General features: G+C 40.3%; 3 protein-coding genes across 6 annotated transcripts; 2 read left to right on the top strand and 1 right to left on the bottom strand.

Annotated features, from left to right (window-relative positions):
- The first annotated feature begins 1,857 nt into the window (after positions 1 to 1,857).
- On the top strand, positions 1,858 to 10,305 carry LOC109428105 (large ribosomal subunit protein eL42). The gene is made up of 3 exons (XM_062857112.1): positions 1,858 to 2,011; positions 2,293 to 2,466; positions 10,024 to 10,305. The coding sequence occupies exons 1-3, from the start codon at positions 2,009 to 2,011 to the stop codon at positions 10,159 to 10,161; spliced, it is 315 nt and encodes a 104-aa protein (XP_062713096.1). The 5' UTR covers positions 1,858 to 2,008; the 3' UTR covers positions 10,162 to 10,305.
- LOC109428104 (follicle cell protein 3C-1) lies at positions 10,063 to 13,065 on the bottom strand. The gene has a single exon (XM_019703792.3). It carries the CDS (start codon positions 11,103 to 11,105, stop codon positions 10,497 to 10,499), a length of 609 nt encoding a protein of 202 aa, XP_019559337.3. The 5' UTR covers positions 11,106 to 13,065; the 3' UTR covers positions 10,063 to 10,496.
- Positions 13,066 to 13,131: 66 nt separating this feature from the next.
- On the top strand, positions 13,132 to 22,022 carry LOC115255152 (uncharacterized). 4 transcript variants are annotated; one of them, XR_009998854.1, is made up of 3 exons: positions 13,132 to 15,782; positions 18,755 to 19,681; positions 19,738 to 22,022. XR_009998854.1 is itself a non-coding variant. In XM_062857111.1 (3 exons), exons 2-3 carry the CDS (start codon positions 15,376 to 15,378, stop codon positions 19,332 to 19,334), a joined length of 987 nt encoding a protein of 328 aa, XP_062713095.1. In that variant the 5' UTR covers positions 13,132 to 14,114; positions 14,218 to 15,375; the 3' UTR covers positions 19,335 to 22,022. The 4 variants fall into 4 exon arrangements, 2 of the variants coding, with proteins under 2 accessions (XP_062713095.1, XP_062713094.1); XR_009998855.1 differs by having other exon boundaries at positions 18,755 to 21,253; positions 21,312 to 22,022; XM_062857111.1 differs by having other exon boundaries at positions 13,132 to 14,114; positions 14,218 to 15,782; positions 18,755 to 22,022.
- The last annotated feature ends 490 nt before the right edge of the window (positions 22,023 to 22,512 follow it).

Here is a 22,512-nt window from a genome sequence, read left to right as displayed (position 1 = left end):
CCAACGGAGACTGCCCCACATATAAAGTCGTTTTGACCCCACGATGGCAGTATTCATCGTTAAAATACACTAGCCCACAAAGCGATACGAGCGCCAAACGGCGAAAAACGGCGAGCACTGGAAACAAATATGACAACACAACACTGTAAGTGATGGGACGCTAGCGCCGCGCAACGGGAGCATAACCACATACTTTGAAATGACCGTTACAAAGTTTTACACAAGGCAGAAAGCAAAGATAGACGTCTGTTCTCTGTGGTTTGATCGCTTCGGTATGTTCTGCGCGGTCAATCCTTGGGTAATTTCCGCATTTATTGTAGAAGACACGAACATGATTTGATCACAGAGAACAGACGTCTATCTTCGCTTTCTGCCTTGTGTAAAACTTTGTAACGGTCATATCAGAGTATGTGGTTATGTCCCCGTTGCGTGGCGCTAGCGTGCCATCACTTACATTGTTGTGTTGTCATTTTTGTTTCCAGTGCTCGCCGTTTTTTTGCCGTTTGGCGCTCGTGTCGTTTGGTGGGGTAGTGTATTTTAACGATGAACACTGCCATCGTGGGGTCAAATCGACTTTTTATGTGGGGCAGTCTCCGTTGGTGGCGTTGAGGTCCACTTAATTCCTTTACACACGATTTCGACGTATTTTTGTTCGAGCTTAAATGTCTGTTCTCTGTGATTTGATGTACTTGCGACGATCTATGAGCGATTTTGCACATTTTTATGCGAGAATCTACGACGAAACGCGCAATATCTCACCCCGCTAAAGAAGCCAATTGGGTTTTTAAATTTTTAAAAATGTATCGATTTTTTTATTTTATACGAAAGAGCACCTTTTTCTGAGCCACTATGATTTTTTCCAGATTTTTAGAACTTTATTTAGGCACCTAAAATCAATTTCAAAGAGATTTTAAAAAATCACCTTTTGACAGCTGGGCAACTGTTTGACAGCTCCGCCCAGTACAAAATGTGACGAGGGTTGATTCGACAAATCGCTCCCATACAAACTTCAAATTGATTTTTAAATAGGTTCCCGGGCACCAAAATTCATGAAAATTTGGATTTCGGCTCAGTTTGGCATGCAGATTCAGAATATGGAATTATCTCAACACCGCTAAAGTAGCCAATTCAATTTGGTGAACAGTAAAGTAGAGTTTGAGCAATGGATCAATGAAGCAAACTTTCTAGCGTTTACCGCATGTAAACAAAGGCGCAATTGTATGGGCATTAGCATAGCGACAACAGCGAAATTATGTCAAACACACAAGTCTACAGTGGCGCTATCTATTCAATAAATGGCGGCAGTATTGAAATTAATTTTATAATCCATTTTATAAGTCGATTTTATGAATGAAATTTCGACGAAAACAGGAGTCCTAACACGTGAATGACACATTCTACCGTGACGTTACAACGTTTTGTAACGTCACGCTACACATTCCCATTTTTAACATACTTTTCGAATGAAAACTATTTGTTCAACAGATCATACTTATTGGAAATGTTACAAGGAATCCGAATATGCAAAAATATTTGAGGGTTTACGGTCAAATTTACGAATTATAGTGAAAAATCTGACCAAAAAGGCGTCAAATCGTTGTAACGTCACGGTAGAATGTGTCGAATATAATTTCCTCGTCAACATTATGCCATATGAATAAATTTGAGTAAATACTCATTACTAAATCTGATGCCGTAGAGTAAGTCTGTGTGAATCTTCACAGAGATCTGAGTGAAGAGTTGTTGTCGTTTCGTAAAATTGCTGAATCGTGATTTTAACGCTTTTCCCACTATCCACCCCAAATCGCCGGCCCAGTTCGCTGTGTCCGCCACCAGCTGGCACCACCGCAGCACCCATTTGCGCTTGAAATCAACTTCCCTGTCGGCGGCTTTCTTGCCAATCTGCCTCACCGGAAGCTGTCAAACAGACAGCGGCTCGCTCGCGTTTGACAGTTCTTGTTTCCTGCGCTCTCTTTTCGTTTGTGACTGAATCGACAAGAACATCAAAATGGTACGTGGTGGTGCAAATTTTCGCTGTTTTCGCGCTGTGAATCGGTGAATTGTGTCCGGAAATGTGAAGGAACGTACCGGTGACCGTCGCAGGCAGACGATTGTGTAAAAATTCCATTCGAATCGGTTCATTTTCCCGCGAAAACAGTGAAATGTTTTGTGTCTGTTTGCGAATCCTCCCCGCCAGAACATATCCACCCGTGAGGTTAAGGGTGTTTTGGAGGATGCTACCGGTGATTGATCGGAACTAATCCCAGGTGTAAACCTGCTGTTGCTTTTTAGGTGAACGTTCCCAAGCAGCGTCGTACCTACTGCAAGAAGTGCAAGGTGCACCGCGTCCACAAGGTCACGCAGTACAAGAAGTCCAAGGAACGTCAGGCATCGCAGGGTCGTCGCCGTTACGATCGTAAACAGAAGGGTTTCGGTGGACAAACCAAGCCCATCTTCAGGAAGAAGGTAAGATTCCGGGAAATGGGGATTGGGCTGGGGCGTGGAATAGTATCTGCGATTGGTCGTAGGAATTGATTCTATTTAGTTTAGCTGAAATTGATGCAGTTTTTGATATCAAATGATAGTACAGTAGTGGCTCAATTTTTGGAACATAAATGTAATCGAAATTGTGTAGGCAAAATTCAAGTTTTACTTGAACTCAAAAAAGTAAACACGTTCAGGTTTTCGGCTGTGTAAATTTTTGATGAATTCCTCTTATAGTTGATCAGTTAGGGTTTTTTTCTCTGGTTTTTTTCCAAGATTTCATACAGAGGGTTTTCCGAGTTTGCTTCCAGAGCTTTCAGTGTTTTCCGATGTTCCTTCTGGGATTTCTGAGTTCCTTCCAGAATTCCTGCAGAAGTACATCTCGGGATTTTTTTCAGAGGTTTTCCTGGTATGCTTTCAGAGCTATTCGCTGGATTCCTTTATTTACCCAAAGTTTCTCCAGGAATAATTTTGCATATGGATATCGTGTGGAGATACTCGTATGTCCAAGGAAGTCAAAGAAATTTTCTTTACGAAAAGTTCCTGGACCTACCGGAAATCAAACCCGTCACCCTCAGCTGAATGCCCGTACGTTTGCAGCATCGGCTATATGGGCCCTCCGAATATCTCTTTGTGGTTTTCGGGATGGCTTTTCTATGAGTTTACCCTGGATTTTTGCTGAAGTTCTTCTAGGGATTTCTCTTGGAGGTTTTCAGAGTTGTTCTTTGAATTTCTCTAACATTTCCTTGCGGGAATCCCGGGGCATTTATGAGGAAAGGTCAGTTAAAACCCCATTTTGCTTAATTTTCATACGATTCACGGTAAAGATTCCGGGAAGAACTTTGGGATTAATCCCGGGAAAATGTAGAAAAGTAACTCGGGAAAAAACCCCGAAAAAGATCTTAGAAAAAAGTCTAGGATAAACTAAGAAAAAACTTTGAGAGACATAGGGAGCGTCCATAAATTACGTCACGCTTAAAGGGGAGAGGGGGGGTTCAGCAAAGTGTGTTCCTGTTTCTTGCCGTTCCATGCAATTATTACTCCTACGAAGCGTAAAAGAAAAATATAGATGATGACTTTCGCTAGTGGGCATCGCCAGCCCATTCAACGTCAACAAAAAGTTTGAACTCTAACCCAGCCAGGGATTACTGGTCATGCGTTCTAGGATGGATACAACAACCGATATGCCATCGAATGCAGACACGAATCTTTTTTTGGAGAGCTTGAATCCAAGTCTCTGAAGAATAATTATAGTGAGCTTCTTATTCCAGATATGGGCTGCTTGCTTCAATCCGTAAATCCCTTTTTGGAGATGGCTTACTAGCTTGCAGTTCTCAAAATCACAGCCAGGCCACTTGAAAACCTTTTCCTGGAGTTCTCCTTTTTGCTAGGCGGTCTTCACGTCTATGTGCTTGATAAGCATCTTCCGTTGGTGAGCCACAGATAATAGAACTCCCTCGCATACCAGGCTTTATACGTGGTCTTCTCGGTAGCACGTTCTTCTGTGGGCTGTATGCAGCAGTGAACTGCGCTATAGATCCTTTTTGACTGTAAAATATTCCCAATCGTCTGGATTTGTATTCTCTTCCGTTGTCTGCGTGAATGATAGCAGGTCGCTTTCCTTATCGGGTCTCCGCCATCTACCTGAATTCTGAAATCTTATCCGGAACCTCCGACTTTTTCTCCGCAATACATGTACCTAGGTAGCAAGATAAAAAAAACCAAGAGAACAGAATTAAAAAAAATATTACAGATGCTTTAGTCGTTCAGAATGCCTTCGATCAGTGGATTAATCGACAACTGGCAACTGGCACGAAATTTCTCCCAAATGCGGTTGATGAATTGGTCAACGGTTTCCATGTTCGCCTCGACGTGAAGATCTTCAGTTCGATACCACGTGGCCCGGTTTAGTATCATCTTAAGTAGTTTGTTTTGCTTCAGCTGGAGACGCCTACGATGCGTTGCTGCACAAGTCATCCACGCAGGAGAGCCGTAAGTGAGAACCGCTCGGAAGACTCCTTTGAATAGAAGTTTGTTGTGAAGTTGAAGTCTTGACTGTCGCTTAACCAGAGCATAAAGCGAACGAGTAAGCTTGTCACATTTCGTAAGCGACATGTTGATGTGCTTATCGAATTTCAGTTTGGAGTCCATAAGCAGTCCCAAGTATTTCGCCTCGGTATCCCAAGGTACGTGATGACCGTTCACTTCAATACACACGTCCGGAAGTAAACGGAGAGAACGATTTCGCGTGAAGTATACAGCCTATGTTTTTGCAGCGTTGACTTTTATTTTCCACCTTCTCTGAAAGTTCTCCAAACACTGCTGAGGTGTAATTCATCTGACAGTTGACTTAATGAATGATGTTACGTACTAGCTACAATAAATTTGACCTCCTAATTCTACTGACAAATTTACTAGTGGACATAACGAAATCAAACGAGGACTCTACAGAACTAAACATACGAATCATTGCACAAATGGGTTGGTTGTAGCCGTAATTCGATCGATGAAATCGTGATTGCATCAAGCTACGATGCCTTAACATCCTAGTCGGCGCTCGGAAGTCAATCAGCGATAGCAGATGAGGGCAGTCAATATCTCCGTTGAGTAGCTGGACGATGAATTTGGCCTGCTGTATATTGCGCCTTCTGACAAGACTTTCAAGTCCAAGTAACTGACACCTATCAGGGTATGGCGGCAGGTTCGCTGGGTCGCGCCAAGGTAAATGTCTGAGAGCCAGCCGACCCAATCTTCCACAGGAATTGCAGTGTACCAGTAGCCGCTCGTGTTCCAATAGCCGCTCACGAGTGTAGAAAACAAAGTTCCATACAAAAAATACAATCTTTTTTTTCCACGGATATTCAAAATATGCGTGCCGAATTATACACGGATGAAGACAATCATACATATGTATGCCAATAAACATCATTTTCTAGACGGTGAGCGGCTATTGGAACAAGAGCGGCTACTGGTACACTGACGGTAATGGTTTTCTTGATTCATTCAACCCGTCTTGATTCTTCCTTCGCTTCATGGATTCATCCAGTAACTGCGATTTCCCAAATCCATTGTCGTCATCTAAGCGGCTCTCGAGTGCTGTCGTCAACTTATCATAGGCTTCCGGTAGGTTTCTCAGGACCATGGCGACCATCAACTTCGAAACGAGCTTCTGGCCAGCGTTTGATAAGCGTGAGAAAACCCTGGAACTGCATTTGGCAAATCCGTTTGAGCAGTGTAACTCGACATGTAAGTGACACGTTCTGCACGTGGTGCTTCTTCGAAGCTTCCCAGGCGTCTTTGGAGGTTTGGCAATTTCGGATTATAGAGTACTGACTGTCTGCAAGGAACAGTGCAAGCACAGACAAACAGACGTATCACTTGGAACAAATTGCGATACAAATCATCGTCACGAAAACATAATCGCCCAATGCTAACCAGGATGTGTTACGCAAACCACTCAGTAGGTGGCAGTAGTGAGCAAACGTCAAACAGGAGCAAAAACGATGCGAGCGCTGTGACCGAGCGATTTGCGAACTACAAAATATTTGAACTAACCGTTAAAAAGGGTAACGATGAGAAGTGAGTAGAGTGAGACGTCTGTTTGTCTGTGGTGCAAGCGTCGCCCTGGTACGAGCATCTCCTTGCTTCCATTCACTGATCACCGGGTTTGACATCTACTCGGAGATATGCTTCCGCACACCTTGACGAATAACCAGCATTTCGATCCGGAACTTCAAGGCTTCCTTATTGGCGTTGTTCAGACGCTGCATGATGACTTTGCTTGCATCCATCTTGAGCACCTCCGAAGTTTCGATCAATCTTCCTCGAAACGATTCGGAATAATTCTTCATATTTTTCTTCAACTATCCAAAAATTCACGTAATAATTTCGTGATATTCAACCCAAAATCGAAAATTTCACGTAATAAACTGTCGCCACTCGCATAACAGTCCCATCTTTGCTGGGTTTCCTATTCATATGGGACTGTTTTGCGAGTGGGGGCAGTAAAGGTCCATTACCTTGTGTATGGACAAATGATATGAGGCTGTTAGTCTATTGATTCCTTCCGACATGCCTTAGAATTTCTTCCAGGGTTCCTTCAACGATCCCTCCCAAAATCTCTTAATTGATGTCTCTCAGGTCCCTCTCACAAATTACTCCAGTAATTCATTAACCCACGAGCGATCGCGCTGTTGCATTTTGTACAACACGTTGAAAACATCTCGCTTTTTGTGTTTAGCATTAGCGTGGTGCTGGCTAAGGTGGCCAACCGCGCGAGTTACGGAAGGTTAAGGGTTTCTTTCAAGGATTCTACTCGGGATTCCTTAAGGACAGACTTGTTAGAATCCCAAAATAGCTGCCAGACTTTGGCACCTACTCACGATTTTGTGCGCACAAATCTCTTCGTAAACAAAATCAGCGCATCTGATCTTCTTATTTTAAGCTTATTACAAGTGAGAAAGAACAGAATAATAAAATGCACTGTGGTTTAGCTTGCTTCTTGAGATTTGTGCGTCTGAAATTCTGATGCACTGTTGAAGCGGGATTTCCCGCTGGGTTGTCCCCGTCGGGTTGTCCTTAAAGGATTTCTTCAGGAATTCTTTCTAAGATTCCTTAATTGGTGCCTCTGGAGAATCCCATAGAGATTTTTTTTTACTTTCTCACGGGATTCTTTCCGGGTTGTTCTCGGAATTTCATCAGCGATTCTTCCAGCATTCCTGGGGTTTCTCCCGGGATCCCTTCGGGGATTTCTTTCGGGCTGCTCTTAGGAGTTCCTCCAAGAATTCCTTCAAAAATATCTCCCGGGATACATTTTTACTTAGTTTCTTTTAGGAATTCCTCTCAAAATTCATTGAATGGTTCTGTAAACCTTTTGGAGTCGGAATGTTTGACCGAGGGATTTCTCGATATTCTCTCGCTAATTTCTCCCGGGATTTCTTTACGGACTTCTCTCGGTACTTCTTCCGGTATCCTTCCACATATTTCCCCTTCATTTTTTTAAGAATTCCTTCTGGATATTTTCAGGGATTCCTTCAGAAATTTCTTCATTAATTTCCCATATGCTTCTTTTGGAAATTTCTTCTGGGATTTCTTAAAAACTCCCCAGCTTACGCCAACAACGATGTCTTGATTGATCTTTCCCGGATTCTCAAACTTTCATAAGAGGCCTCTCCTCCTTCATAAAATTAGAGATTCAGAGGTATTTCGCAGCCTTTCAACAAAGATTGTTCCAAGGTTTCTCCCATTCTTCCTTTAGATCTTCCTTGCAGGATTTCGTCAAGAATTTCTCCCGGGGTTTCTTGGCCGATGTCTCCCAGGTTTCCTCTCGAGATTTTCCCCGAGATTCATTCAGGGATTCTTTCAAGGATTTTCCCGGGATTTCTTCCAAAATTGCTTCTGAAATTGATTTCCTCCGGATTTTTATCAGGCATTCTTGCAGGTATTTCTTCCATAATTTATTCTGGGATTCCCCTTGAAATTTCTGGCTTCCCGGGTTTACTTTAGGAATTAATCCCGGTATTCCTTCGAGATTCCTCCCCAGATGCTTTTATTTATTCGGGGATCCTATCAGGAACTCCTCTCAGGATTTCTTTTAGACTTTTCTCCTGGGATATCTCCAGAGACTTCTTCCGGAGTGTCTCCTGGGATTGCTTCTGTGATTTCTTCAGAGATTCATTCAGGGATTTTTTTCCGGGATTCCTACAATAATTTTCCGTAGGATTTCTTCTAGGATACCTTCAGCGGGTTTCTTCAGAATTCTTACAGAGCTGTCTCCCAAATTCTTTTAATGATCACTCCCAGATTTGTTAAAAATTTCTTCCGGGAATTCTAGTGGGATTCCTTTAGTGATTTCTCCCGGGATTCGTTTTAAAATTTCTTCAGGAGTTCTTCTCAAGATTCTGTCATTTAGTCCTCTCTGGTTTCCTTTGTGGATTTCTCTCAAGATTCTTTCTGGGATTCTTCCAAGTATTCTGCACGGGATTTCTTTAGAGATTTCCTTCGTGATTCCTTCATTGATTCTACACGGAATTCTTTAAGGGATTTCTCAAGATTCTTTCAGGGAATCCTTCCGAAATTCCTCTTTGACAATTTCTCCAGGAATGTTTGCATGATTCCTATCGGGACTTCTTACGGGATTCCTCCTGAAGTATCTCAGAGACTTCTCTTGAAATATTTACAATCATTGCTTCCGGAATTCCTTAAGGGATTTATGTTGTGATTCCACTTGGATTAATTCAATAGATTTCTCTAGCGATTCTTTCCGTCAATCGTCCCGGGTTTCCTCCCTGAATTTCTAACGGGATTCCCGGGGGGAGTCTGACCACTTTTTTTTGGAATCACTATGTAGTGTAAAATGTGAATAAATTCGCAACTTAGTCATAAAACTTCTGAATCAACATTAGGAAAAATCTGTAGAAGAATATACTGCTAGAACTTATAGACTGTTTCAGAAATTATAAATACACTAGCGATTAACTGTCATTTCAATTTGAGCACAATACCCAAAAAAGTTTCTTCTAGCTCTTCTAGTAAACATGCTAACGCAGCAAATTATACCAATTTTGTTGATGTTTCTGGTAAAAGTTAAAAATTAGGGCTCTGTAAACTAGAGGATTAAAATTTGAAGTTGCACAAAGTGGTCAAAAAATGTAGCATAGTAGTAAAGAAAAAAATCTCACAGATAAAATATTAAATCTCCAAACACAATAAAAATTGCTGTATTGTGTATTGATAATAAAAGATATTTCTCGATTAGTAAGTGTAATTTTTACTGGAATATTTTATCAAGAACCACCATTACGGGCCTTCTCAATATAAAAATTGATGTTTCAAATTTCTCAACAACGCCAGTAGCAACAAACGTTAAGCAAACGAATGGCTTAATTACTGCTTACTGCATTCGTTTTTATTGTATGACAAGCTTTGCCATCTGAAGGATCGAATCAGCTGAAAAAATAAGTTTGTTTAGATTAAATGCGTTCAGGAAAGCTAAGAAACTGTATAGTTCTTATGTTCCGTAGAAATCCTTTAAAAATAAGGAACTTGATATCAGAAAAAATGTTGTGGAAATGCCTTTATCGATTTTTCCCAAATTTTGATCAAGACATTTCTTAGACAACTTGTTGAGAAAGCGAAAGTGATAAAAAATTATATAATTTTTGGTATTTAGTGCTAAGTTATGTTGAAATCATTAAAAAACACCTTTGTGCAAATGCAAATTTGAAAAATTAAGTTATTTGTTAGAGAACTCGACTGTTCTTTTAAGTATCAAGACAATTGAAAGGAAATATAAAAATATGGAGTACAATATGCTATACTCTGAAACAAGTTGGTAAAAATCATTAGAACAGTTCATTTAATTTAATAAACAAAGTGTATTTATAATTTCTGAAACAGTCTATAAATAGACATTGACAAAAAATCTTAAGAAAACTCCTAGAGGGAAACCCTGCCATCCTAGTTTAATTTTTGCAACCACAATTTTTCAACGCGACCATCCATGTTTCATTAACAAATTCTTTTTCTTCCCTCTTCCAGGCCAAGACCACGAAGAAAATCGTGCTGCGTATGGAATGCGTCGACTGCAAGTACCGCAAGCAGACCCCGCTGAAGCGCTGCAAGCACTTCGAACTGGGAGGCGACAAGAAGCGAAAGGGACAGATGATTCAGTTCTAAGCGCCGGGCGCCTACAAAAATGGTTGGTTGCTTGTGAATTTCTAACGTGTCGTCAAACAAACTGCTGAATACGGAAAAAAGTGGATTAAAAGCCAACGGAAGGAACCTGGCTCTGCCAGGTTTCGGAAGTGACCAAAAAAATAATTCGCTTTCAATGGTATGTTCTATTTATTGGTATTTTAGAGAAAATTGTCCATTTTATTCACACTAGATATTAACACATTGTTCATTGTTACCATGGATACCATGGCAACAAATTGTTCAACTTAAACTTTCCCAAGCATGCTTGGATTAGGTTGCCTACTTTGATCACAGAGTCCACAGTGATCTTTTCCTCATTCCTCGTACGATCCGGTATCTTCTTCGTCTTCAACGATTTCGTCCTGATGGCTTCCGGCCGTGGTGGTTCCATTTCCGCCGAGCAGCGACTGCCGGATGACGGCCGCCATTTTCGCACATCGCACCGGTCGATCGTTTTGGCAGCAAAATTCCCTCCCGGCTGAGAGGTTGCTATTAACCCACCGCGGTGCACAGTTCTGGTAGAACAGATAGGCCCGCTCCCGGAAGCAGTCCCGGTCGATGGTTCCGCAGATCAGTGCCGGCGAGTTGGGCAGATGCTTGAGGATGGCGTCCAGGCAACGGTTCGAGCACTGTTTGTTCCCCGATGAGCTACAAGGGTAGTGCTGCATCAGTTCCATCTGGATACCGGGATTTCCCCGAGGTGGTTCCGATCGGTTCTGCTTGTTGAACTGACCCGTCAGGAAGATGGCACAGGAACAGGGGACGCTCTCGGAGGACTGAACGACGGCGTTCGTTTCCAGATCGGCATGTTTTGCCTTGCGTGGTCTCACCCGAAGACTACGAGTACCTTCCACAGGACTTAAACCGTTCACGATGAGAACGATTTTGATGATGACGATCACGGCGCGAATTCGGTGAACCATCCTGAAGCGATGCTAGAATAGAACTGAACAGTCTCTCGCGACGAAGATTTCACGTGAATGTCAGAGACAGGCATTCCGCCGCCAGTGTTGTGCTGATGAAGCATTTTGCGGTGCATACGCAAAGCTTGACCTTAAACTTTCTGCCCGCTTTTGCTGAGCTAGCGTCGAGATGGTATGACTCGTGGGTCACAACAAACACGATACCTAAGTTGTTGAACTCAAGAAACCTAATGGGGAAAATATAATTTGGACATGTAGGGGTAGGCGGGGCATAATGAACAGGTAGGGCATAATGAACACCTTGTATTTTCACGGTAAATTTCCAGATTTTTAAAACAAATTGCTTGATTGTAGTTTAATTACTTCAAATCCAACGAATTGATGACGAAACATTTGTCAAAAAGCCGTTTGCTTTTAAAAAATAGTCAAAATGCGTGAAGTGGTCATGTACTAGGGAAATATTATAAGAGTCAGGTGACCTAAAATAAGGTTTTGGCATCGAAATACGAACGTAATAGGTATCTATCGAATTTCTTGATATTTACTGGGTCAATGAAATGTATTTGTAATACTTTCAAAATATTTGAATAATTATTTTGTTCAGTGTGTGGATTTTTATCGCGAACCACTGAATGGTCCATACTCAGCAAGTGATACATTTGCGAATGTAACATTTCGTGAACCGACATGCTCGGGAACGCTCCTCGAAATGCTGTTCATTCTCTTGTCCGGTTCGATACGCGAGCGCAATCAAGAGAGAAGATGCTTGATGACGCTAATGAAAGCGATGCATTCGGTAAGAATATTTTAAAGTCATAATACTTTTTTAATGTGACTACACAACCTGCAACGTCATGAATACAGTTAAATTAAATAGTAGTTCACGTTTGTAAACCGAAAACGCCTTAAATACTGATAAAAACAACGATTATTCACGGTTGTCCCAAGCCAATGATGAGAGATCATCGGTAAGTGTTACACTTGGCGATGCCCGCTCATCGCCACAGCTTGTTTATATCGGAGTATCTTCTTTGTGTTCCTTCGTGAACCATGCGACTCGACGAGAGAACATACACCGCTTGGTAATTGAAACAGAACCAACAGAAGGGAAGAAAAACTGCCGAGTGGTTCACTGATCACTTTTTCGTCCAAACACTGAATTTTGTTAAAAAATATACTTTAAAAAGTTAATAGTAGGGTGGGGCAAAATGAGCAACTGATGGAAAAATGATGAAATTTTTTAACATTTTAAACAAACGATTTTCACTTTTGGTTTCTCTGTTACGATGCATATAGTAAGGTTTTATCATTAATTTCCAATTCCACAGTTTCCTACAAATTAAACCCAATAATCCCCCTCCAATTATCATTGATTGTTGCCGGTATGCTTTATCATTGACAAGAACAGTCAGTTAGCATTTGGTTGTGTACAAAACAGGAATCGACCATCTTGCCCCACCTAGGGTGCTCATTATGCCCCACCCCTAAAACGCAATCCATAATTTTATACGTTTTTAAAAACATTAAATTTTGCAACATTTAAAACTATATTCGAAATTTCAACGATTAGTTTTTGTAAATTAAGGTTCAAATGAGGATTATACGTCAAAATTACACTGTTGCTGCATCGCCACGCCTCACTGTACAGCCGACTGAGTCCGGCTCTGATAGAGTCACTCACACTAACCCATGTGATAAGGGGATATCGATGACAGCACGACGCAACGATGATACTGCAATAACAACAAAACCGTAATCAAAAGTTACCTCAACGTGGTGATCTACGAGTATCTATCTAAACCTAAATTAAAATTAATTTGATTATCCTAAAACATCAGTTATAGTTATAAGTTATTATTGTACTCTGAATTCGTATGATACGCTGCTGTGGATTTCTTATACTAAAGGTGAAAACGTTGAATTTAATAGCTAAATATCGGTGATGCGAATAACCCTAAATTGTTCCTATAGGTAGTGTACGAAAGCTTAGGTCGAAAACATTCGAGCCGCATAATTATTGAAAAAGCGAATTGTATTAAGGCCGTTTACGGTATCAGTCAAATATGGCGTATTGATAATCATTGACGTAATTATGTAGTTGTGTGCGTAAAAATTCAGCTTGTTTTGAATAACTTCAAAATTCCACTAGTTTTACTTGGAATATTTCAACAAGATTGTATCACATAATAGATTGAACAATTACCGATCAATTCCATCAAACGGAGAAAGTTTTAAATTGTTCATTATTGAAATCCATTACCTGCCACAAAAATCACGCATTCCGGTGCTCTACTCTTCTTCTTCTTGGTGTTTTTATTAACTTTGGTGACCACTATTTTGATGGGTGATTTGTAACACTTCAACACTTCGCACAGTTCTAAAAAAGTATCATAGCCATTATTACACATAAACTCACTATTTAAACCGCATTTCATATCACTTAATTGAATATTCTTCATAATTCATCAAAATATAACTCGAATCAAACACGGGAACTTCTTTTTCAGTTTCATTCATACCACACACTACTCATTCAGGAGTGTGGGTATTGAATCATCAATCATCATTTCCAGTGATGCCAAATAAATTAAGATACAAACTTCATAAGAAGAAAAAAAATCTCATTTTTTCTGAACTTTAAGCTTGACTTTGAGCGTGTGAAAAATAGGTTTAATATTATATTATTAAAATGATAACAGTATTTTATTCTGTCACATCAAATTATGTGTAAAGCAAATCATTATGCTCAGTGACTAAAATTTAAATGTTCAAATCGGCAACACTGCCCACGACCGAAAAATGAAAACAATAATAAACCATCCGAGCGACGCAAACCAAAAATCAAAGTAAACATGCCACGAGTGTCGAAAAAGCGTAAAGCCGCGATGTTACGGTGCATCCGGCGAAAGGAAACGACGGAGGAGATAGTTCTGGATGAAATCCGATCGGGGACATCACCAACGAACATAGCTGAATGGGAAATTGAACAGCCGCTCGGAAAAATTGAAGGTAGGTTTTCAATTTATCTGATGTTTACCTCATAGTGTTACCTTTCTTACGCTCAAGAAAGGTGCATACTTTTCTTGATAATGAAACCTGACGATATTTCTAGATCCCTACATGGACTTCGATGCAGTTCCTGGCTTCGCTTCGATCGACTGTAGTCCGGCTTCGGGCGTTTCAATGCCATCTGCAGAGGACAGCATAGTGCCAAGTGAACTTTTCGATGCACAAGCAAGCAGCGTTGCGCAGTTGAAGATTGAGGATTTTAATGCATTTCCATTGCCGGATATACCATTCGATCCCATGTTCGACTACTGGGCGGAAAACTATGGTTCAGATGTGCGGAGAGAATCCTCAACGGTTTCTCGACCGTTGGCTTGGAAATCAGAGGAAACCCCACCAGCACCCTCGCACACACCGAGTACCAACGATCCTCCAGCTGACACGGAAATAAATCGAAGCAACACGTTAGACGAAGTTGGACATTTTTTATCTATCCGAAACACAACAATTTCTACGGAGTTCCGTTTTGGAACCGCTCCACTGCCCGAGCAAAGTCTGATAGCAAATAGAAAACTAATTTTGAAGTTGTGATATTGCAAATTTTGATAACTCAGGTTGTTGTCGTTTTGGTCGTTTTAACGGTTAAAACATCAAAAATGAGAGCAGAAAAATGTTCATGTGACAGCAAATTGAAAACCATTCCTGCTATCGATGATAGCAAATTGATAACTGTTTTTGTTATCAGCGCAAGAAAAATGAAAAATCGTTAAATGTAGAGTTTTTCGGTTGATATCAAATACTAAATGCAATAATACAATTGCACTAATGATATATCCCTAGAATTAATTCATATAGTTTACTAAAAGATTTACAAACTATTGTAACACTAAATATTTACATTTATTCAAAATGACAGCAAACCGAAAGCAAAATTTGAATTCAAAATAAGTAAAGACAAAATGATATCAAAATGTGATATCAATTTGTTGCTGAATACAAATCATGTTTTCGATTTGCTGTAATTTTGTTGTTGGGCTTTGCTCGGGTGTCGCCACTATTGGCTGATACTTCTGCTGATCTGGAAGGAGAATGTTCTGAGCCGATCCGTACTGATTGTGCGTTAGGGGAAAATGGTCCGGTTGATCAGTGGCCTAGTTCGGAAAGACATCTGGTGCCTTCATCGTCGGTGGAGAAGTTGTCGTTTGATGACAGCATTGAAATAGACTGCTGTCATCAAAATCTGGGTAAGATTGCATAATTATGTATGACGTTATTTATGAAAAGAAAAATTAAAATCCTTTTAGACATTCGCTGTGAGGAAAGGCTTGTTGAAGATCAGACAGCAAAGCCTCGTATTAATCTAACAAGATCGAAAGTGATGATTATCGACATCCCAGGGAAGCCACCTGGAGCACATGGATATGACCAGTTAGACTGCTATTGTGACGCTTGCATCAAATGCTGTGAATTCAAAAAGCAGATACCAGCTGCTTCTGAAAAAAAGACGTCAAAATCCGACACTCAGGATGACAAAACTACCGAAGCAAAGATGCGTGAAATATACCATAAATTTGACGAAATTGAGCTCTCTACTGGCACCTACGATCATTCGCAAGCATTCGTGAAAACTACCACTGAAAATCGTCGTAAATCTGTCGTTACTACAAGAGGGTAATTGAATTTAATTATTTAATTAATTTCATCCAAATGAACTAAATTGCTATTAGTCGTTCATATTTCTTATAATTTTACTCAATTTGATTTGAATGGATGAACACATTTTGATCGTCCATTTAGTAAGTCACCTTAGGAGGTGGTCGCGGATAAGATACCCCGGGGCAAGCTGACACGAGTGGGGTAAGATGAAACGCGAAGTTTTGAAATACAGAGGGTGGCCAAAATGTTTGGGATAGCCAACTTTTTCTTCTCTCCCAAAAAATTTCAACATGCTATAATTCATAGTGTATCATAAATTCTAAACCGTTTGTCAACCTATTATATGTGCATCATTAGTACACATTTGAGCTTGATTGGTTAATCTTCCACGAAGCTAGAACCGTTTTCGTAAAACACTATTTTTAAGACAACTAATTTTTGAATTGTCATATATTGGATACCAGTGAACCTCCTGAGGGGGTGGTCATTTCATTTCATGTTCTCTGCGCTCCACGCCATCTTGTGCCCACCGGATCAGTCGCGAACACCAACTTTGCAGGGTTGTCGTCCAGCATTCTTGCAACATACCCTGCCCATCTTATCCTTCCGGCTTTTAAAAACCTTCTGGTTGCTAGGTTCGCGGTAAAGTGCAGCGAGCCCGTGGTTCATCCTTCTCCGCCACACACCATTTTTCTGCACACCGCCGAAAATCGTCGCTCAAAAACCGTAGAGGACCACCGGTCTTATCAGCATCTTGTACATGGTGCAGTTTGTGCGTGGGTGAATCTTTTTAAGCCGCAGCTTCTTCTGGAGCCCATAGTAGGCACGACTTCCACGCCTTCGTATTTCACGGCTAGCATTGCTGTCAGTCGTCAGTAAGGATTTGGGGGGGGGATGAATTTCTCCACCACCTCGAAGGTATCCCAGCCAATCCGCAAAGCACACAAATTGACAGGATTTTGTGAAAATCGTACCCCGACTGTTGAGCCCGGCTCGTCGCATTACACCTTCCAGAAGATCGGGTTATTCTACATGGAATTCTTGTAAAAGCAAAAGTAAAAGGCAGAATTTTTCGACAGCCAACTTTAAACTGTTATATATGCGCATTCAATGAACCGAATGCAATGAAATTTTGAGCGTTGATAGCTTATACAATAAGCTTGATGGTAGTAATAGTTCATTTAAGTTCCCTATAATTGACTCTCTAGTTGACGTCACGATACTTTGGTCAAATTTTCAGCTCAATTTTCAGCGTTAACATTTGGGCTTTAGCAGCGCAGTTTGAGCAGTTTGAAAATGTATGGGTGTTCATGTAGGAAATCATTTTTTGCATTTTTGTCTTGAGAGGTTCTTTTTCTTAAACCTAGTAATCGATTTATGCAGAATTATACCACAGAGAAATAGACGTCACACTCTCATCGCTTCCCATCGATCACCTTTTTAACGGTTGATTCAAATATTCAGTAGTAGGTCGATTGACCACTCGCGGCGCTGGTATCGTTTTTGCCTAGACAGTGTATGCCAAATCAATGGGATTTTATTGCTATTGTTATTCCTTTACATGTTGAATGTTGTCTGTAACTAATATCTTTCCTGACAAGTATCATACGACATTGCAGTCTTCGACAAAGTTTTTTGGCACATATAAGACAATAGCACAGACAAACAGACATACCACTCAAATCGCAATCGTCGCACGATTTAACGGTCATTTTGAAAAGGCAGTGAAGTTCGGACTGTGTTCGCATGTGTCATGGTGGCGCTGCTGTTTCTACATAACGTCTCACTTTTGGAGAGAAATGAACGCGACGCCGATCAATGTTTACATAAAATGACTCATTGATGAACCTTTATTCATCTTTCATGAATGGGTAACGCCACGAGGGAGTTGTCACCTGCAATTTTATCCATCGAGCCGAGGGATAGTACACCTGCAAACGAATGCTTCGGATTGTGCAATATAGAGGGTGCTAGTGGGATGCCAAACGATGTTTTTGAAACAAATTTCTTCTAAGTAATATGTCTGTTTGTCTGTGACAATAGTTTAATGTGATTACTTGAACTTGAACTTGATTGATCACTCGTAGATGCTACTCCAGTATCGCCTGACCAGCTACACTCACACAAGGAATTAATGAGATTATCTGCCGGGGACTAGCAGGCATCTTCAGTGTGTGAATATACCTCTGCATCTGCACAAACTCATGCGGATGTTGGTGGGATATAGTTGGCAGAGGGTTCACACATTGGTGTGGATGCCAGGCGTAAGGTAATAGATGAGATTATTACTATGAAGCTAAAGCGGCACAGTTCGCTTGATTGCATAACTTGTAGGCGTTATCTGATAGATTGACACTGTGCTGTGAAAGTTGGAAGGAGGGGAAACGGCTACAGAGAGGAGAGTATAGAGAAAGTGGATAGAAAGATACTAAGTAGAATGAAAGGGACGGACAAGGCATTGAACCCCGGACCTTCTGCATATGAATCAGAAGCGGTAGTCACTAGACCACCAAGCCTGTCAATAAGACAATAGTTTAATGTGATTAAAGAAAAAATGGAACGCCTCACGAGAAAAATGCAAAAAACGATGTTATTCCATATAACCTTCCATACAAACTTCAAATCGTCTCCTTAATGCCAGAACTACGTAACTCAAAAATCATAGTTTCGAGAAAAACAACTTTGAAAATTTTACATTTTTCATGCAGTTGTTCCAAAGGTATGGAGTCTTTAAAATAATTATTTTTTAGCATTGATTGATTGCTTATTCAGCTTCTACTCTTTCTGCTACAAGAAAAAGTTTTAGCACCGCTCAAATGTTAACGGATTTGGCCAGAGCATCATGGTGTCTTATAGAACGAAATGAGAAGGATGAACATCGAATTTTTTGAAATGTGATATTTTGAGCCACGCTAATCAACATCTGCAAATATATTTTGAAACTAATTACTTAAAAGATGTTCTTGCAATTATTATGTATATTTTAGATGCCAGGCGGCGAATGCTGATGAATTTGCACAACTTGATATACCGAAATGGAAGAGGCTATGCGGCCGTCGAATAATCGATTATGATTATTTTCTGAAGTGGGTCGTCACGGCCCAAGCAGTGCACTCCAGATATTGTCTTGGCGTTTTATGTCCATATCAAGAAGATGTGAAGTCGATGCAATCAACATTGTGGCTTATGTGCAATGTATGCGGAATAATTGTAAAAGGGTCGTCCGAGGAACCAAGCCGTGGTACCCGGCTTAGATATTGCACAAGCTGGGCTGTTCTGAACACCGGTTCTACATACACAATGGCCCAGGAGTTTTTTGCGTTTCTAGATATCCCTTTTATGAATCATGATACTTTTTCGAAAGATGAATCGGCTATGGATAACGTTCTTGAGAGCGCTCTGCAAGATTCCCTGGACAAAGCCGTCCAAGAAGAAGTACAACTTGCTTCGCAAGAACTAGTTGACAAACAGCTGCCTGAAGATGCCCCGCTAAACCTATGCTGTGAGTTGGATGGATCTTGGGGGTTACGCAGTAATGGACACAGGTTTTCTTCTGCTTCTGGATAGGTACACTGGATAGGTGCTGCTATGATAGGTACACGATCCAAAAAAGTTGGAACAAGAGATGTTCAGCATGTAACCATAGCGCAAAACGACGAAAATTGGATAAAAAAATAACTCCACATAAGTGTTATAAGAACTATACTGGTTCATCCGGCGGTATGGAAAGCGACATTGTAATTGAAGGATTCGAAAAACTGTATCAAAAAGGAGTCAAATTCACAACAGTTGTGACAGATGGCGATTCTACAACGGTGTCTAAACTGAAAAACAGCTGCGTTTATGGTCACGAAATTCAACATCAGTTGTGTTGTAATCACATCACGAAAAATGCTGGGAAAAAATTACGAGAAGTATAGCACATGCCGTTAGGTTGAGTCCGATGTATCACAGCTTCCTTTTTTTGTAGATAAAAGTTCCTAAACAATATGTTGAGCATGTGTCGAAGCGATATGAACGTATAACAAAAGGAGTACGCAGTGCTATCAAACACTGCGCAGACGAAGGATCTCAAGACGTCGAAGGACTTCGGCACGACATCAGAAATGTGCCAAATCACGTATTCGGTGAGCATTCAGCTTGTCGTGACTATTTTTGCCAACACAAAAATGAACCGAACGATACTCCTAGCATCATTGAAGATTTACGAAGGTGTGGTGTATGGGATAAGATTGTCGTGATAATGGAAAAATTAGCATCAAAAGCAGAGTTTTTGTGTGAAAACAAGACCAGCAACTTGTACGTATAGTAATTCAGTCACTCCATAGAAAATCGATATAGTGGATCTCCAAGTGTGCTGATATGTACTGGAGAATTTGTAGTTCATTGAAAATAATTAGACCCGTAATTTTTTTTTTATTTCGTCTCATAAGGGTGACCAATTTTGGGATAGTGTTCCGAAAAATCAAGATTTTTTAAGGACACACGTCTTGAAATCCCGTTTCAACACTGCATCAGAACTTCAGACGCACAAATCTCAAGAAGCAAGCATCAAACAACAGTGCATTTTATTATTCTGTTCTTGCTCACTTGAAATAAGCTTAAAATAAGAAGCTCAGGTGCGCTGCTGTTGTTTGCGAAGAGATTTGTGCTTTCGAAATCGTGAGTAGGTGCCAAAGTCGGCCATTGTGGCGGCCATTTTGGGATTCTAACAAGTCTGTCTTTTAACCTAAATTTCTTTTTTTGTTTGAAAGATATTGATTTCGTTTTGACATGGACAGTTCAATTGGGTTTTGCCCCAACCAGCGAACATCCAACCATCATCGTGACACCCCATCTAATCAGCCCCCAACGAACGAATCGGCACTGTATATCGATTTTCTACGGAATATCCGAATTTATAAATTAGGGGATTCACTAAACAGTGTAAACCGATTAAACTGATTAATTGTCGCAATCACCAAGGCAATCTTGGATTACTTCATTCGCAATTTCATGAAACATTTCAATAATCAGATAATCATCGCTTGCAGTTATTTAATCTGTTTAGTGAATACCCCTAATATATTACCCAATAATTCAAATAAATATTGACATATGTTTCATTCAGGGCTGAAAACTTGTTTTGCCGTCTTTGCAAATATAATGTCGGTAAGAGGGTGGATACTATGAGCCGTGGATCTTACCAACGGCGCGTACAGATTACGGCACTAATGTGTAATGAAGGCTACGCTTGGCACGAAGTGTACATGAAAGTGTTTACAGGAGAAAGTCCAGGATTTTGGACAAGGAAAATGTTTGAACAGAAATCGAAATCTCTGGAGCGATCACGAAGAGCACGAAAAAATCCGAATTTCACTCGTCGATCTAAAACAGCCCAGCTGGAAAAAGAAACGGACTATGGAGAAGCGGCTGTAGAAGAAGCAGAAAATGCAGCACGTGAACATGTCGTTGTTGATGTCGATAACATGCGATTGAAGTATCAGGTAAACTTGTTTTAGAAGTCTACTAAAGTAATATCTTCATGAGTATTTTTAATTGCAGTTAAACGAATCTACCAAAAAGAAGCTCAAGAGCTGTTCAACGATCACTGAAATGGAGGAACTGGCAAAAGGCCGCATTCTTTCGAAATTTATACCTGAAGTTGTGAATTCACGAGAAGCATCTAAATTGAAGAAAAGCGAAACTCTGTTGCAAACCACCACGACATGGAATTTCTTGAAAATGAATCGTGCGGTAGTTGGGCTGATTTTGCGACTATTGAAAGAAGAACATGCAATGGTTTTTGAAGAAAGCAAAATGTTCATTGATCCCTGCCATGAATTTTTATGCAGTGTTCCAGATGGTAATTTTATTTATCATTTTTCACATGAGTTTATTTTAGACACATGTTTCTTTCTTCAATTAAAGCGGTATCCAAAGATGGTGCAACTATACTTCTGGTGAAGAAGAAGGAATCAAATGGAGACATCAAAGAACAAGCTTCGTCTCCTAAAGGAGTCTTAGGATGCAAGATCAAAGGCGGAATAATCACATTGGACCGTAGTACAACCATGGAAGTTCAGGCTGCCATTCATATTTCTTCAAGCGCTCGGTGTTTAGTGTTTTTTATGCTGGGGACAAATGTATCCAATCATTTGATGAAGATCGTTGACAAGGACGAGGAGTTCTTCGAAACGAAAATTGAGCCCAAATTGAACATTTTTTTTAACGATTACTTTTTGAAGAAACTCGTAGAAAAACAAATTTCAGTCAAGCAATGTTGAGTATTCTTGAATTAAAAATGCGTTGTTAAATTCGTTCATCGTTTTTTTTGTATTTCTGTCCGTCTGTTTATGCGCCTTTGAAGTAATTATTTTTTTTTCTATTGTGTGTCTATATACTGTATTGAAATAGTAAGCTATCCTCAGGCACGTTCCACAGCTCTATTGATTGATTGATTGATTGATTTATCTTTATTATAGAGACTTTCAGCCCTTGGCTGATTCGTCTCTCTCTATTTATTGTTTATGACTCCCGAAAAAGCAATCATACTCGTAAATGATGACAAGCTTAAAAAATCTACCATACTCTGGAATCTCGAGCAACACACTTAAGAGAAAATATAGCTAAAATAATAAACAAAAACGAACTTTACCAGTTTATTGTACGTTTTGTGAAGTGGGCTGGATAAATAAATAGTACACCGATGAAAGGTGCAAAAAGATGGAAGCACTAAGAGCCGATTTCTTCACCCAGGCTTAGG

Source organism: Aedes albopictus, chromosome 3, assembly GCF_035046485.1.
Source record: "Aedes albopictus strain Foshan chromosome 3, AalbF5, whole genome shotgun sequence".
Taxonomy (NCBI): Eukaryota; Metazoa; Arthropoda; class Insecta; order Diptera; family Culicidae; genus Aedes; species Aedes albopictus.
The sequence above is the reverse complement of the archived record's forward strand: the minus strand, read 5'-3'. Positions and strand labels throughout refer to the sequence as shown.